Source organism: Egretta garzetta, unplaced genomic scaffold, assembly GCF_000687185.1.
Source record: "Egretta garzetta isolate BGI_Z169 unplaced genomic scaffold, ASM68718v1 scaffold70, whole genome shotgun sequence".
NCBI classification, from domain to species: Eukaryota; Metazoa; Chordata; class Aves; order Pelecaniformes; family Ardeidae; genus Egretta; species Egretta garzetta.
Window position 1 is genome coordinate 4,775,148 of NW_009258539.1, and position 16,673 is coordinate 4,791,820.

Here is a 16,673-nt window from a genome sequence, read left to right on the forward strand (position 1 = left end):
TGAGATGGCACTGTTGATTGCCCTGGAATCTCAAAAGAATTTTATGTTTTGGAATGCAAAGAAAAACTTAATTCTACATATTACAGTTGCGAATTGTGAAGAAGAATTAAACAGAAAAATAATCATTTTTCCTCTTTTGGTAGAATAAGAGCCCAGTTTTCTGATTGTTTATAGTTTTAATTTTATTTCTTCTTTTTCTGACTTCTTTTCTCTTTAGTGGGAATACCAGAATTATTACATTTTATCTTCCCATGTTTTGTTGAGGCATTATTTGAATGATACGAGGGTTAGACTGGAATCTGTTTCCTGACCAGAGAACTGGTGGTGGGAGTGTTTGTGGGGCTGTTTGTTGGGTGGGTTTTTTTCATTTGTTTGGGGGTTTTTCTATTATTTGGTTTGGTTTGGGTTTTAAGATACTTCCTTTAAATTTTTACTAAGGGCTATTTAGAAAAGTCTCTTGAGTGAGTCCATCAGAACACTATTCTGCATCTACAAGAAGTCATTTTTAATGATACTTCATATGCCTGTGATTGTTGTGTATTGTTCAGATTCCTTTTTCTTTAACCTGTTTTTATATATTCTAGAACTATTCCAAGGCAAGAAGGGAAAAGGACACAAAAGCAATGGGGCAAGAAAAGCCTGCTAGAAAAAAATCCCTCTAACTCTATGCTTGCCATCCCATTAAAAGGCATTTTGGGAATGTGGGATCCCATAAGTGAACAGAAGGGGAGACAAATTCTTTTTTAAAAGGTTGACAAGGAATTTTCCTCTATGATAACTTGGATCCTCTGTACTGATGTTGGCAGGTGCTTATTTAAAAAGAGGTTATTTAAAGGTCCTATGCAGAAATCTATGTATGTGATTTTGTGCCCCAGGGTGTGAAATTTCCTTTGCTTTTAGCAACCCTTCTCAGTCTGACAAAAAATGGTGTAGAGGAGATGGGAGATTAATATCCAAGGCTGATTGGAAACTTCATAGATAAATACAATTTTTTCCCATTTTCCTCTTTTTTCCTTTTTTTTTCATTAAATATCAATGATACTTTAATAAAGAAAAGTAAGGAATAACCAGTCTAAATTTAAAAATGTTTTTAAATTGCTTTAGTGTCTTTAGTAACAAAGAGAGCAGTTCAAAGGAAAATACTGGAGTGGGAGGATTGCTGTTTTTTGTTATTTTCATACAGGGTCTGGCTATTTTTAGAAGGGCTATGGCAGGGATAAAACTGGAAAAAAGCCAGAAACAAGCCAATGAGCTATAGCAAAAGAAACAGTTTCTCTCTCTTGCTGCATCCATTTTCCTAAGTACATAAACACCAGAAACATTTTTTAATATTGTGTCTTTTCTGGTTTTGCAGAGTTTTGCAGTAGAAAAACTGGTCAGGAAAAAAACAATTGCATCTTGCTTAGCAGAGTGAATAACTGCTCTTTGAAGCATTTCCCCCTTTGTGTCAACAGTTTTTTAAGAAAGAGAAATTATGTGGGCTTATTCCTATGATCAAGAGATGCTTTAGGATGTTCTAGTTTTAGTATCTGAAGAGACCGTCATTGTTTAGGAAACTGTGTGTCATTATCAGGGAAAGAACAATACTGTGTCCATATCAAGACAGATTGAGTTCCAATCAGAGGACAGGGGTGTTGAGGGGTTTTTTCCTCTTAACCACAGAAGTAAAGAGAATCAGCAGAGAACTGCCTTTGTGTGTTTATTCTGCAGCAGCTGTTGCACTTAGTCTCTCTGTATGCACAATTACACCTGGAATTTAAAATCATTTCACTGGTTATTCATGTGTAATCAATATGGATAATGCAGCCAAGGCAGAGATGCCCTTCGACTCATATAAAGACACTGAGAGTCAGCTTTCAGCCAATAGATCTCATCATTGAGAAGTAAATGTAAGGCAGAGAAAAGTGCTGCACAAAGAGATATAGAAATACAGAAAAGAGTACGTCACTGGCAGGAATCCTGGTCATATGCCTGGATCAGCAGGGCAGTGCCTGCATGTTCCTACTGGGCTCAAAAAAAGTAATTTTTTTCTTGTTTATTCCACCACTGAAATGAAATCTTTCCTTCTTTCAGTTCTCCATATCAGCTGTGTTCAGGGAGATATTAGCAGTGGTAAAGATCAGGCAAAGAGTTCTAGAAAGTTATTGTTGCCTTTTTAGAGGTAGCTGTTTCATCAGGTTTGTCCCTTAGTCCTTACAGGAAGGGACTAAAGCACAAAATGACTGAAAAAAAACCCTGAAAGCCTGTCTTTCAAATACAAAATCCTGTACCAGCACACCAAAGCTTTCCTGGTTCCTCCCTCAGAATAATGGGAGGGTAAGGGCCTGCAGATGAATGTCGGCTACATCTGAACGCTGATCTCTGGAGTAGTTCAGATGCTGATATTGTAGCTTTGCATTTAGTTGCATTTCAAGGCTTTCTAATCATTTGCAACATAGATGTCTTTTCAGAGGTAGAGTTGCACACAGGCGAGCAATCTCCACTACTCTGGGATCAGCTTGGTGAAGAACACTTTAGGATCCTGTCCGTGATGCCAATTTAATGTTAGTTCAGCCTCTCACAAACACTTTCCAACAAGTCAGACAAAATAGTGATAGTAGGACGTAAGCATGTATATATAAAGATCACTCAGAAAATTCAGATCCATGTACAAGTGCCAATGCTCTGCAGGAGAGAAAAGCTAGTAACCTCTATCAGAATGGTCAAACTAAAAGGAACATTTAAGCAAAAGTGTTACTGGAAAAATACTATGTGTCCCTAAGTGAGGTGTCAAGCTGGCTGAGATCCAGAAAACCACATGAAAGCGGGACTTAACATGCAGTCTCAACATAGTTCACCACACTTAATGTGTATCAGCCATTCCAGTGTTAATCTGCAGATTAATCACTTACTAGCATGTATTGATAACTTGAACTGGCACTATAGAATATAGTCCCTAGATTGTAGAAGAAAGTTGCTCTAAGCAGCATTCCCCAAATAAATTAGTATCATTTATTTTGAATTTCTATCAATAATAGTTACTTTAAGAATTTCATTTTCTTTTCTTATGTGGCCTTTCCTTGTGTTCCCACTTTATCTGAGGTTAAATTATTCTGCCTCTTTGACAGGTTTTTTATCAGCCCAAGTTAAAGCGGCTGAAGAAGGGTTACCAGTAAGAGCTTAAATTTATTTAGTAGTAAAAAATAAATGTTCCAATAAAGCTTTGCAATCATTCCTTTCTCACACCAGCAGAAGGGATATGATCCTCATGAAAAAGTGCAAACTGCTTCCAGCATTAGTAGGAAGATGCATGTAGTTCAAATTGTCTGTGATAGCTGCTCCAGAAAAGGGAAATTCAGGTAACTTTTTTTTAAGTTTATGGAATTGTAATGTCAGAAAGGAGAAAATAGTTATGTAGAAAGGACTATGTGAATTATAGAAATAAAACCATTTACTGAAACTTTGTCAGTCAGTAGTCCAGGATATTTTATTTTACATCTCAGTGTGATAACATTAGATTAACACAGCCTGCAGATGGAAGTGTGATTTAGTGACCTATTGAACACTGAACAATGCAGAATTTCTCCACTGTTGTTGCCCTTAAAGAAATACCTGTGGAACAGAAATTTGTTTGTCCGTTACGAGTATTTTCTGTGCTCACTCCTCAATATATTTCCTTGCGTATTACATATCCCGTATTAATACAGTGTAGTGTACATTGGCATAATGCTCTGCACTTTCTATGTTTCCTGTTATCTGAGCATATCAAAGCATTGTTTAAACACTGACCCTCGCAGTGTATCTTGTAATGTGAATAAGCGTTACAATTTCAAATAGACAAACAGATATTCAGAAAATGTGAATGAGTCATTCCAAATTATGTAGCAAATACTACAGCTGAAGGAAAATCTGTTATTCACACTCATGGAGCCTCTCCAAACAATGTATTCCTTGTGCTGTATAATGAACTCTTGTAATTTAATGACACCATCATTCCCATACCTCAGCAATTTCTCTTCTTGTTAGATTCCATAACAAGCTCTTCAGTTGTATAGATTTTGCAGTTTGTTACATATATTTATTTTGTATGTGTATCACAATATGGACTCTGACTTCTGGTTAGTAATACAGTACCTTGCTTATGAACTTAGAGATCACACAGATTTCGGATAACTTGATTTTCCTCTGCTAATCTTCCCGAACATTTGTAAACAGCTACATCTTTAAAATACTAGCTTTAAAAGTTCTCAGCATAATAACTATGTCTTGTAGCAGAGCTTGGTATTTTTTTCCTTTTTCGTGTATTTTTTTAAACCCTTAAAAACTTCTTCCTGTGAATATAAATGTTCAGACTTACACACATTGTGTGACTACCTTCCTCTGACATGCCTGCATTTTCCCTCAACTTGAAGCCTTCAGCTAAGACAGCCTTAAGAGAGTACCATACTTTCTGTCCTGCAACAAAGTTCATATGACAACTAGAGTTGGTCAGTCCACCGTCACTGATCCCACAAGTTCCTAAAAATCAGTCCCTAGACTAGACTGAAGATCGTTGTACCTAGCCTTTTACTGAGTAAAATTTAGGCTCATGTAAAATTAAAATTTTGTAAGCTTTAGGTAATTTACCATTGTAGTCAAGATAAAAAAATTTACTCTGACTTTGAATCTGGTTCAACAGATGTGTATAGGCAAGGGAGGAGGAGTTAAATTCCAGAAATGCTTGTCTCCGTGTTTTGCAGAAGGAGTGTAGTTGCCTAACTTCTGGGTGTCCAGATGGAAATAGTTTGAATCCCACCTTTAACATTTCTCCCATGAATAAGAAGCTTTTGGTTATACCACTATGTGCTTGTTTTTATATCGTAGTAGAACAGAGAAAAACAGGATAATTCCATTATGGATATTTTTTGTTATGATTATCTTTTACTATTTCAGCAGTATTTTGTAGTGTCCCTACTGTGCAGTTTTCCATTTACACTAAAATGTATTGCTGCTTACTTTGTGTTGTTTTCTTACAGCTTGCACTCACTATGGAATTAAACATATTTGGATGATACAGATTTAAAAGAAAGTATCTTTATTTTGGCTTTGTGCAGTAATTTCTCATTCAATATATGTATTTTTGTCTCCTCTGTAATTTTGTGCAATTTATCTTCTCAGATGCTGGGTTCTATACTCAGTTTTACTTTTCATTTTTAGTGCTTCTTTTCTCTATTCTAACCCATAACTTTGTAGTAATTGGAAAGCCAAGTAGACTGAAGCTTATTGTTAGGCTGCAGAGCTGTCAATGTAGTTGAATGTTTATTACATGTTAGATGTATGAAAATATAAAATGAAAAGTACTATATATTTTCTGGTGGGTGTATTAGTATGCCTACAGGTAAGCAACACATTTCTGTAGGCTGAAAGAATTATGAGCCATAAGATACCTGTGCATCATAGAAGTGCCAAAAGATTCTTCATAACTAAAAATTCATTCTTTACCTAGATCAATAAAATACTATATTTTTTCATGTAGTCTGGGAGTTTCTCTAAAACATAAACTCTGATTTTGGGTAATACTTCTAATTGCTCTCCCCTCAAATATATTTTTCATACCTGTGCTTGTGTTCTTATTTTTCGTAGATTAAAAAAGCACTAGGTATTTACCCAAGTGAATGGATGTAGTTTCGGGTCCTACTTCTCAGAATACTATGCAAAAAGTTAGATACATACAAATAGATTTAAGCCTTCTTTTTTTTTTTTTTTTTTTTTTTTTTTTTTTTTAATCTCACTGTGTACTTGCAGAATGCTGTTATTAGAGAATTGCTATGTGTTTTTAGGAATTCAGGTGGATTGTAGTTAACAATGTGCCTTTAATGTTTTGAAGGAACTGCATGTGAAAAAAGTGTTATACCTCATTCTGCAAAGTGCAGACACTGATATTAGCTATCAAGTTGCACAATGAAAATTTAGTTAGAATAATGCTATAAAGCATATATTACAATAGAATTGTGCTCTGAAGAACTGGATAAAATATTCTTAGTTTGTGTAAGTTTATTCTGTGTCCAAGTTTTATCGAATAAATGTGATGCTATTTTTGAGCTAAAAGTGAGAAATAGGGCAATACAGTGTTTTCCAGGTAAAAGATTTTCTGTTTCTTATTGTCTAAGTTTGTACTGATTTAATGTTAGTATATTTAGATATGATATCTAAGCAATTTATTTTTTTTTAGTTTAACAAAAGAACAACAAAGTCTTTCATTGCAGTTGTTTTGAATTTGAAGAGTGGCCTAAACACAGGCCATGTTTATGTCCGTGTAGAAAGTTGGGGAAGAGATCATGTTCACTATTCTGAAGCGAAGTGTGTGTCTCAGCCTCCTCCTAAGGAGCCCCTGGAGACACATTCTAATGCAGGCTAAGTAGTGCCATGATGTGGAGGATTCTTGGAGATGACAACAGGTGCATGTGACATAAAAATCTAGTCTGTTTTTACATTTTAAAAAAATAAGTGGATGACTTTGTAGTGAGGGATTCGGTACCTTTCTCAGTTTTTGAATCCAAAAAATCTAAGAATAATGTGGGGGTGTTTTTTTCACAAAATTGTTGGGAAAAGCAAATAAGATGTTAAAGGTTTAAAAATATGACAGAAATACGATAGCTATTGTGAGATTTGACTCTTAGGGAGATTTTTCTTTTTTCTTTTTTTTTTTTTTTAAAGGTTGTCCTCTCGTGTACTCTGACTGAATTTTTCTGTTCTTACTATCCTCTGCGGCAATTTACTTATATGCTTGTCAAAAAACATGTTAAGCCAGTGTCACTTGGCAAAACTCGTGTTTAATTTTTTATTTCTTTTCTTACTTCAACTAGTGTACTAGGTTTTAGGATTATATTGTTATTTATCGAGGAGTACAACCTCTTCATGACAGCAAACAGGATTTGAAATAGAGATTAGCGCTTAGAAATTTCACAGCCTCCTCTAGTAAAGTTATGATAAATTACAATGTGAAAAATTATATCTGCTAAAATCTAGTATCTTAGTCTCTGTCTAAATAACTATAAAACTAGACAGGAAATCTATCTAGAAATATCCAGATCACCACAGATTTGTAGGTGTGCGTCAAATTGCATTCATTCCACTTGAAGTAACATCAATTATCAAGTTACTTTACTATATATTTTCTGAGCTTAAAGAATTACTCAGTTATCGTGCTGATGTTAAACAAATATACGTGTAATACAATAGCTAAGTAGCCTTGACAGACTCATGTTAATAAACAATATGTCATACATACCTGCTCACATTTCTAAATCCATATTTAGCTAAAGTTCAATGTAAAAAATCAGTGAGTACATGTGAAAAATGCATTGCACATGAATGCTGATAGAACACAGATACACTTTAATGTTTTTTCAGCACTAGAATTTCTGGAGCCTTCACTGTTCTTTCCCAATATATGGTTTAGATCTTCCCCACGGATAAGAGAGCCTTTGTATTTAAAAATTGTATTTTATCACTTAACTGATAGAGATCTTTCTTGTAATTTATCACATACATATTAAAAAACAAACAAACAAACAAAAAACCCCAACGCAACTGAAATCAAAACACAACGCCCTCTCCCCCAAACTTCAGTGATATCAGGGTTTAAGGTGTTCAACATAATCTCCAAAGGTTTCAAGTCATAAAAACTAATAATTAAATTCATCATCCTGTGCCATGGCTAGGATCTATTTTGTGATTTCTAAAATGAAATAAGTTTTTCCACTGTAGTATTAATGACAAATAAGAAAACAATCTTTGATTAAAACAAATCAGGGACTTTCTTTATATTTTTTTTTAATTGTGCATGTTTCAGGCACAGCACTTTCAAAGAAGTACTGCTACTTAACCTTTTACCAGTTTTACTACTTCTCAGGAGAAAAGAAAAAAAAAACCCCTACCTTCTGAACATACAACAAAATTTCTGTAGCTGATGTATCTGCGAACGTACCTTGATCAGTACATGAAAAATACATATTGTGGTTTTGTTATATTTTGGTTTAAAGATTAAGATTTGTTTGCTTCCTAAGAGTGCTGCATTTGACTATTTGTACTTGTGCAGGGTTTGTGAGCGTGAAGGTGCGCTGGAATCTGCCCTAAGAATGTTGCAGCAATTCTACCTGGATCTCGAAAAGTTCCTTGCTTGGCTTACAGAAGCTGAAACAACTGCGAATGTCCTGCAGGATGCTACACACAAAGAAAAGATACTAGAGGATGCCAAAACAGTTTGGGAACTCATGAAACAGTGGCAGGTAAGTCAAGTGCTTCAGTTTAGAGACATGTCAGGTATCCAAAGTGGTGGGTTTTTTCCCAGGTTGCAGCTACTCAACTGAACTTGTTTTGAAAAAGAGAACTGGTGCTACTACTAACCTTTAAGTGTTGCTTTGGAAATTGTTGCGGGGATCTAATGAGAGTCACATCATGATTCTGACTGACATCTTTCAGCATATAACACATTTGAAAAAGTGTCTGAAGTTTGGCTTTAATGTGTAGAGAAAGGAAACTTTGCTGAAATGGGTGTTAAGATTTTTTTTTTATCACATATTAATTACTCTGCCAAGCTATGGTCTTGAACTGAGCACTTGAGACACATGAGAGTTTATTAAGCATTTCAGATATTTACAGAAGTTATATAAATCGCATAGTTTATTCTCTGTAACTTAATTAAATTAGTTTTCCTCCATTACTTTCAAATACATGAAAAATGTTAATTTGGAATTTGGCTGATTATTGTCAACGTGCTCTATTGCAAAAATAAAATGAGATAATGATTAAAATTCATAGTTAATGGTTGAACAATTTTCAGACAGTTGTTTTCCTCTGGAAACAAAGGCCCTTAAAAATGAGGGAGTGTGTTGTATTTGGTGTTCCAGAGAATCCTGAGGAGAAACAAAAATAATTAGTTGAAACGGTACTGTTGAAATAAGTTGTTATACTTTCATTGTGCTTTATTCACTACCGTCATTGAAAGGAATACAGAGGTCTGCATGAGGTCTTAGATTTCTTAAATATGAGATTGGTTGGCTGTTTGGAAGGCAGGGTCCTTTCTTCCAATATTCCTTGGTAGTCCGTGGCTTTCATGTTGACAGAAAATTCAAAATCAGAAATTCCAGGCACTGAAGGCTGTATACATTAATTTATTTATGAAAAATATGCTGTGAAAAATTTTAATTATAAGTGATTGCGGTGAGTAAGTACATTGGATAGAAATACTGCTACCTTCTTTTGGCACTACTGTATTAATACACGGTTTAAAATATTTGACTGAACTGCTGCTAAATTCCATGACATTATACTCTGAAATCTACAGTTATTGCACTGGACATAAGTGAAGTCTGAACCACATTTGTAACAATGATCTGTCTTTAGGCTAATTTGATTTTATAGTAATCTACCTTAATCCTCACGTGTTTCTGAATTTAGTTGCATTATCCTGGAGAAGAGATTTGAATGGAAGATGATTGTAGACTGGGTGGTTAATTTTCAATGTAGGCTACTTTTTTCTATTCTCTATAATAGGTTTTTAGTTGTAATGATGCTAAAAAAATTGAATTATCAGGTATTTACAGAAGTTTATTTTTGATGTCATTTTAAAAATTGATTGATTGGCAAAATAGAGACACCTAAAAATTTAGGTCAAATGCTTCATTTTTAATTGAAATGGAGTTTTGGACACCTGGTTATCTTTTCAACTAGTATCTTGGGGGTTTTTAATTTTCACATAAGAACCATCCAGAACTATACACGAAAGGAAAAATAAATGCATACGAGTCCTTCCCGCCATAAATAATTAATGAAGTACATAAAATATCTACTGTGTGAACAATTGCTTTGAACTGTAAACTTTCTTCTAAAGGTTTTTTTGCACTTCAGTAGAGATGTAAGATTAGATTTTCAATTCTTTCTAGGTTTTTGGAATTTAAATAGCAGCTCTTCTAAGGCAGGAAGGGTAAAACCTGTTGCAGAGTCTCTGTTTGTTTCACGTCTAAAAAGCAAACATCATTCTATTCACTAATGTTGGCTCTACAAAAGAAATTATTTTTACATCTTAAGAAGAACCATTAGTATGCAGAGGGAAAAAAGTGGTTGTTATATTGTCTTTTCCTCTCGAAAGATTCATACTTACCTGTCACCAGCAGCACAGTAATTTTAGACTTTAGTTAGAGTTGATTGCAGGAGGAAATACTTTGATAGTGTGGTTTGTTGTGGGGTTTTTTCATTTGCATCTGCATGCTGATCTGTCTCTGTAGACTTGGTTTTCTTCCCAGGCTTATCACTGTTTGTGTCAGCCTCTCTGTACCATTTTTAAGCCTCCAAAAGAAATCTCACAATATAACAAGCATGAGTGGATTTTCAAATGCCCTTCTTCTGAAGGGAGTCTGATAGATATCTTTCTAAAACCTGGTAGAACCATCTTTTTTTTTTTTTTTTTTTTTTATTATTCCTCAAGTAGAAGAAAATCTCCTTATCTCTACCGGAAAAGGGAAGTTCTGTTTAGGTAAATAGCATGGAGATTTTTTCAGAAATTGTAATTGGGAAAGATAATTTTTTTTTCTGCAATTTTTCAGGAACTACAGTAAAGTGACCATTCAAGACTTACATCTTCTTCCCTTTCATTAAATTATTACTGATTTGAGACATAGTCATTCATTACAATTAATTTAAAACTAAGTATCTTTTTATTAGTGTGTGTTCTCAATAATTAGAGCATCATTTTTAGTCAGTTCTCTTATTAGAATAGGGATTTCAGTAACAGCAAATGTTTTAGGTTCAGGAAAGTTAACTGTAAATTATTTGAACCAAGCGGTGCATTTATTTACTCAGTAATACAATGTGTTAACATGCGTGAAGCTGTTGTAGTGACTGCAAGTTTTTCTGGAGACTTTGCCTTATTCTCAAATGATAAACGGTGCTTTTGAAGCAACTCACCACTACTGGAGGGACATCTGTGCAAACAGAAACAGAAACTTACATAAAATTCTGTTTCTCCACTAGTACCCAATAGATTTTTCTGATGATGCATATGTGAGTTTCATTAAAGTGAATGGACAATGGCAGTATAGGTCAGCTGGAAACAAAGTATGGGAATAAATTAGCAGAGGCTATGTCTACAGATACACTAGCAAGTTAAATATGTCCTTGATCCTTCTCTGGCACTGAGGCCAGCCATAAGGAAAAAGCCACACCCATGTTTATGAACTGTTCTACAGTTCATGAAGTCAAATATGCTATGGTGGTTCTTATATAAAACTTTTTATTAAAAAATAATTTGAATGACATAAGGAAATTATTCAAGAGGAAAAAGACCCCAAATTTATATAATAATCTGAGAATGCTTAGCTGTAAAAATAATTAATTTATTAAGATTGGTAATATTTGCAGTAGTTATAACACAGTACTCCATATCAACAGTCTTCATTGTAAAAGCTTTCTGTCCAAATAAGTAGTTATTGCCCATCTGTGTTGCTACAAAACTGGATAATGGAGCAAATGTTGAGGACTTTTACTTCTTAAAGCACAATTTTGTCAATGAAACAATTTTATTGATGACAGCTGAATGGTCAGGAAAGACAGTATAGCTTCTCATCTGTTCCTCAGTTGTTGCTGCATTGATTCTTCCAGTCTTCATACCGTGCTTGTAAGACTTCTGTCTCACAATTTACTTTGATGTATAAGGATGAAAAGTAAGAACATGACAAAAGTGTGATGGTTTGCACACAGCTTATGCATATAAAAGATTCAAACAAAAATCTCAGATGCATCTAGGTACTTTGTGGAAAGGGGTTATTGCTCACTAATCCCTATCATCAGCCCCATAACCCATAAATAGTGATATGTCTTTTTTAGTTTTTTTTACTCTGTTCAGTGGGTCAGTAGTGCACTTACCCTATAAAACACATGAGGCAATGACCTGTATCCCAAGAAACTTGCTATGTATATTGTACTTGTATAAAACCAGACACATTCAAATACAGTCTATGTCCTTAAAAATGTTTTTTAGCATCCAGTATATGTAGTATAACCATAAGTCCTGCCCCAGCATAGAAAAGATCTTAACTGCTTTCAGCCAGGATTACAGTTTTCCAATTGACTTTTTTCCACATGAAGTCATATTTTTTATCTTTCATCAGCCAGGCTGAATCCAGATCCTAGGAGGTAAAACAAAATGGTAGTTTCTGATTAAAGATCACTGTTTCATGAGTCTCTTGAAAAAAATCTCGCCTACCTAGGTTTAAGGCTTATAGAGTTCACAGAAGTTATGGTTAAATAGGACATATGGACTTAGATCTGCAGTCTGTCTTGTTCTTTATGCAGTTGCATTGACTTGGATAAAGTGGAAATGGTCATTAGGAGTACTGAAATGTTATGATTTTGTTTTCATTTGCTATCTTTAAGCAAAAGATATAAAGCATAAAGAATTTTCTACACAAATAATGAAAAACCTAAATTTCTGAGTTCAGTAGTAGCTTTATCTCCTTGTCACTAAAAATGTTTAACTCACCTTTGGTGATCCAGCAGTTTTCTGCTTTGCACTCTCAAACTTTAACCTATTTTTTTTTAAACAACTAGGAAAATAACGTCTCGCTGTGTGGAAAGTGGTTTATATAGCACAAGTTGTTTGTCTAGGAAAATCTCACATTTTTAGGTGTTTCTTTTGCTTTTTGTGTTCAGAAACCTTTAGCTCAAATGTCACTAATGAAGATTAATGTTCCCCAAGTACTTAGCAGTTCATTCAGTAGCAGAAGGAGAAGGGTGATACTTACATAACTGCACATTCTAATTACCTGATGATGTAATTATATTAAACTGTTGCATTATAAACACAGTTTGTTTATATAAGCATGTATTTGCATGCATCATTTGTCTGAACTGACAGCAATGTAATAGCTGAGGTGATTCACACAGAATACTTTCTGGAGAATTTTCAAGGATACAAACCAGATACTCCAAGGAGTTGTGTAATTATGTGCTGCTTTTTACTGTGTAGTTGAAATACATCATGTGTCCCCATGAGGGCTGATTTGATAAGTAACCATATGAGGGATATGAAAATAATTAATTTTGCTTTCTGCTTTTGGACTTCTAGTGATATGAACTCTCAGCTGTGTTAATTACTCTGCTGGTTTGTGTTTTTAGCAATAATTGTATGTGATATTTTCTACAGCTTATATAGTATTAGATATAATTTTGAAGCTAGTGTGGATTTATCCTGTTATTTTATGAATGCAATCATTTAATATTAAGCTTGTAGATTATTCTAATCACAGGGGTTTTTCACTGAAATTTGACAAAGAATACTGCATGCGACACCTACTTAAACAATAACCGAAGAATGCTTCCATACTAGATACACAGGTTACCAAATGTATCTGAAATAATCTATGGTGACTGATGAATTAGTAGTGAAGACGGACTAAAAGCATGACAGCCTATGATAAATGAAGCAACTTTAATAACTTTGGCATGAAATACATAGCAAACTTATTTTTATTACCACCTTCATGCTCACTTAGCCTATAACCTAAGTAGTTTTCCATTAGATGCAGGAGTTCTGCTGCTAATAATATGAAAAATATGCAGTGCCTTAAGTTAAACTCAGAATGTATACTGTGGGCAGTACCCATATTTTCTCACAGTGTTGTTTTTATCTAAAACAAGGGACATGCACAGCAAGCAAGGCACTCTTGTCTCTTCTATTCCTGTCAATACTCAAAGGTGCTCGCTTGTTTCTAAGATGTCGAAGTAGCCCTTTTTTCATCAGTAGGAAGTTGAGGTAGCTGTTCCTGATTCTTCTCAATTATTTAGCAGTATAGGTTCACTGAGAGAATAAAATTCTTTCCAATTTTATTTTAAACATAATTTACAGATAATTGCCCAGCACAGTTAATTTTGTGACATGTTGTATAGATTAGATGATGAACCTGACTAACAGGGGAGAGAGTATCTGTAACATCCTTGCTCAGTTCAATTGACTTTACTAAAAAATATTTAATAGTAATTATAGTTCTTCCAGTTTCTTTTCTGAAACACTTTCTCACTCACTTCTGCTTGAAATTGTTCTCTGAATCTTCTTCCCTCACCTATATTTTTAAAAAATTTAATCCTCTAGATTTTCCTTTTACACTTAACCTGTTACCAATTCTGAAATAAAATCTGTTCCATAGTACCTGAAATGGAATAACAATTGTCAGAGCCATCTTATTCCATTGAGTAATAGAAGAGAAATTCCAAAATCCAAGTTTTAACACAAGTGCTATTACAGCCTAATCTGAGACAGGCCAAGATATTATCTGAGAGTGAAAAGTTACCATATGGATTTTTTTAAATATTGGATAATATTACTTTGAAAACACCTGGTCAAGAATTTTTCAGTATTGTGATTGGTGGTCATGAGAGAGGGTAATAAAATTTTTTTGTTGTTAACAGCAAGTGCCAAACTGACCTAACAAAACCTCTATGAACCTACACTTTCAGTTTTGGCAGGCGTAGAATTCCTGACCAGAGAGAAAACTCCTTCACGGCCAGTGACGGTGCCATGGTTATGACATTCGTTTGCAACCATTCCAGTTGAGACCAAATGCTTGAATCTGAATGTTTTCTATCAGAGCTAAGTGCCATCTCACCCAGCTAATACTAGGAAAGTTTTTTCTTCATCTTCCTTGGACTGACTTAATTTTGTCCTTAAACTCTAATCTGGCACATTTGTGGCAAAAGCAGCCAACAGCACCCCAGGGTGCATTAGCCAAAGCGTTTCCAGCAGGTCAAGGGTGGTGATCCTTCCCCTGTGCACAGCACTGGTGAGACTCATCTGGAGTGCTGGGTCCAGGGCTGGGATCCTCAGTATGAGACAGACATGGATTTACTGGAGTGAGTCCAATGAAGGGCAACAAAGATGATTAAGGGACTGGAGCACTTTTCACATGAGGAGAGGCTGAGAGTGCTGGCACTGTTTAGCCTGGAGAAGAGAAGGCTCAGGGGGATCTTGTTCAGATATGTAAATACCTGACAGGGAATGTGTAAAGAAGATGGAGGCAGGCTCTTCTCAGCAGTCCTGAATGACAGGATGAGAGGCAGTAAGGGACAAAAAAACAAAACCAAAAAAACCCAACCAACCAATCAGCCAAACAAAACTGTGAGAACAGTCAAATCATGAAACAAGCTGTCCAGAGAGGTTGTGGCATCTCTGTTACTGGAGATCTTCAAACCTTGGCTGGACATGGCCTGCTCTGAGCAGGGGTGGTGGATCAGGTTATTTCTAGAGGTGCCTTCCTGCCTTGACTGTTCTGTGATTTTTGTGATCTCTGATCTGATTGCATAATCCCCAGTCACATAGTCAGTCGTTCTGTAGCCTAATTAATTTTCACTTAAATATACAAATGGAAAAGTTCTAATATGAGAAAGTAAGAAACTGCTATTTCTTGCTAGTTCTTGAGAAAGTTTCATAAGCAGCTCCCAGGGGTTCCTGAGTAATGTGTTTAAGTGAGTGAGGAGGAAAAGTGGATAGTGAAAAGAAAAAGATGAAGTGAGGAGAAGGGACCACAGGGAATAAAAAAATTAGATATTTTAAAATTTCTCTTAATAGTGGAAACTGAAAGGTGAAAGCTAGAGGTAAGCAATGAAAGTAGTACAAGTATTTTTCAGAGTACCATAACTTAAAATTGGGATTTCTTTCCTTATGCACAGAATTGAAATCTGCAACCTTTGGCCTCCGGGTGTTTTTTCTCTCGATCCATTATTCTTACACTTAAAATAAAGATTTCCTCAAAAGTTATCATCCAAACATGAATAGTGATTTTCTTGAAAAAATTATTTTTTTAATTGGGATTTACTTTGGTAGTGAGTTATCACAATATGTTTGATGTTTTTGCGCAGAGTGGAAACTGTTAGCACAGTTCTGGATTGATACCTTCTACGGGCTATGGTCTTTCTGATTAGGACTATTCACACTGAGTTCCTAGTTTGCTGGTAGAGATCATATATTTTGGTAAAAGAATAGTGTTTTGTGTTAATACCTGTATTTTTAATTGAATCCATTGGATGGATGGTAAAGAAGTACTTACAATACAAAAAGGTAACCTCTGATAACTCTGACAACATATCAGTGTATAGTATATATAAATGTGCCTGAAGAGCAGGACTAAGATGGCTTCTATGTTCAATCAGGTTCTGCGGTGCATTTTTTTATTTATTTTATGAACCATAGATAGATATTGCAATAGATGCAATAATCCAGTAACACAAAGGGCCAAAGACACTTTTTAACATAGTTTAATGTCATACAACTCAACTACATTGATTAATGTGCTGGTATGGAAGGCACAAAGATAAGGACATTGTCGGTTCAAAGAGTATATAATCTACAGTCCTATAAAATGGGTAAAACTGGTGAAATCAATGAGGCATCTTATGCACATAGATATACATGTATATTTGTGTTTGAAGCTTTAAATCCTAAAAGACATGCAAATGCGTAACCCTTTCAAATGCATTCTCAGACTCAACTCTGAAAATAAATTCAGTTATGTTTGTTTATGTTTGGTTTATATTACTGTAGTTTGTCATCTGGATTAGGCTCGCTGCTTTGTGGTTTATTTTTCTTTCTCCAAGAAGTAACAATTTTATTAAAAAACTGCTTAACAGTGCAGCATATGGTCAAGCAGTATCTTATAATATTG

General features: G+C 34.8%; 1 protein-coding gene across 1 annotated transcript in view; it reads left to right on the forward strand.

The window, feature by feature from the left end:
• Positions 1-16,673, forward strand: part of DMD (dystrophin) — a 1,215,125-nt gene that overhangs the window by 952,656 nt on the left and 245,796 nt on the right. Inside the window, 1 exon segment of the mRNA XM_035901725.1 lies at positions 8,060-8,249. Within this exon segment, the coding sequence (XP_035757618.1) occupies positions 8,060-8,249 (190 nt within the window).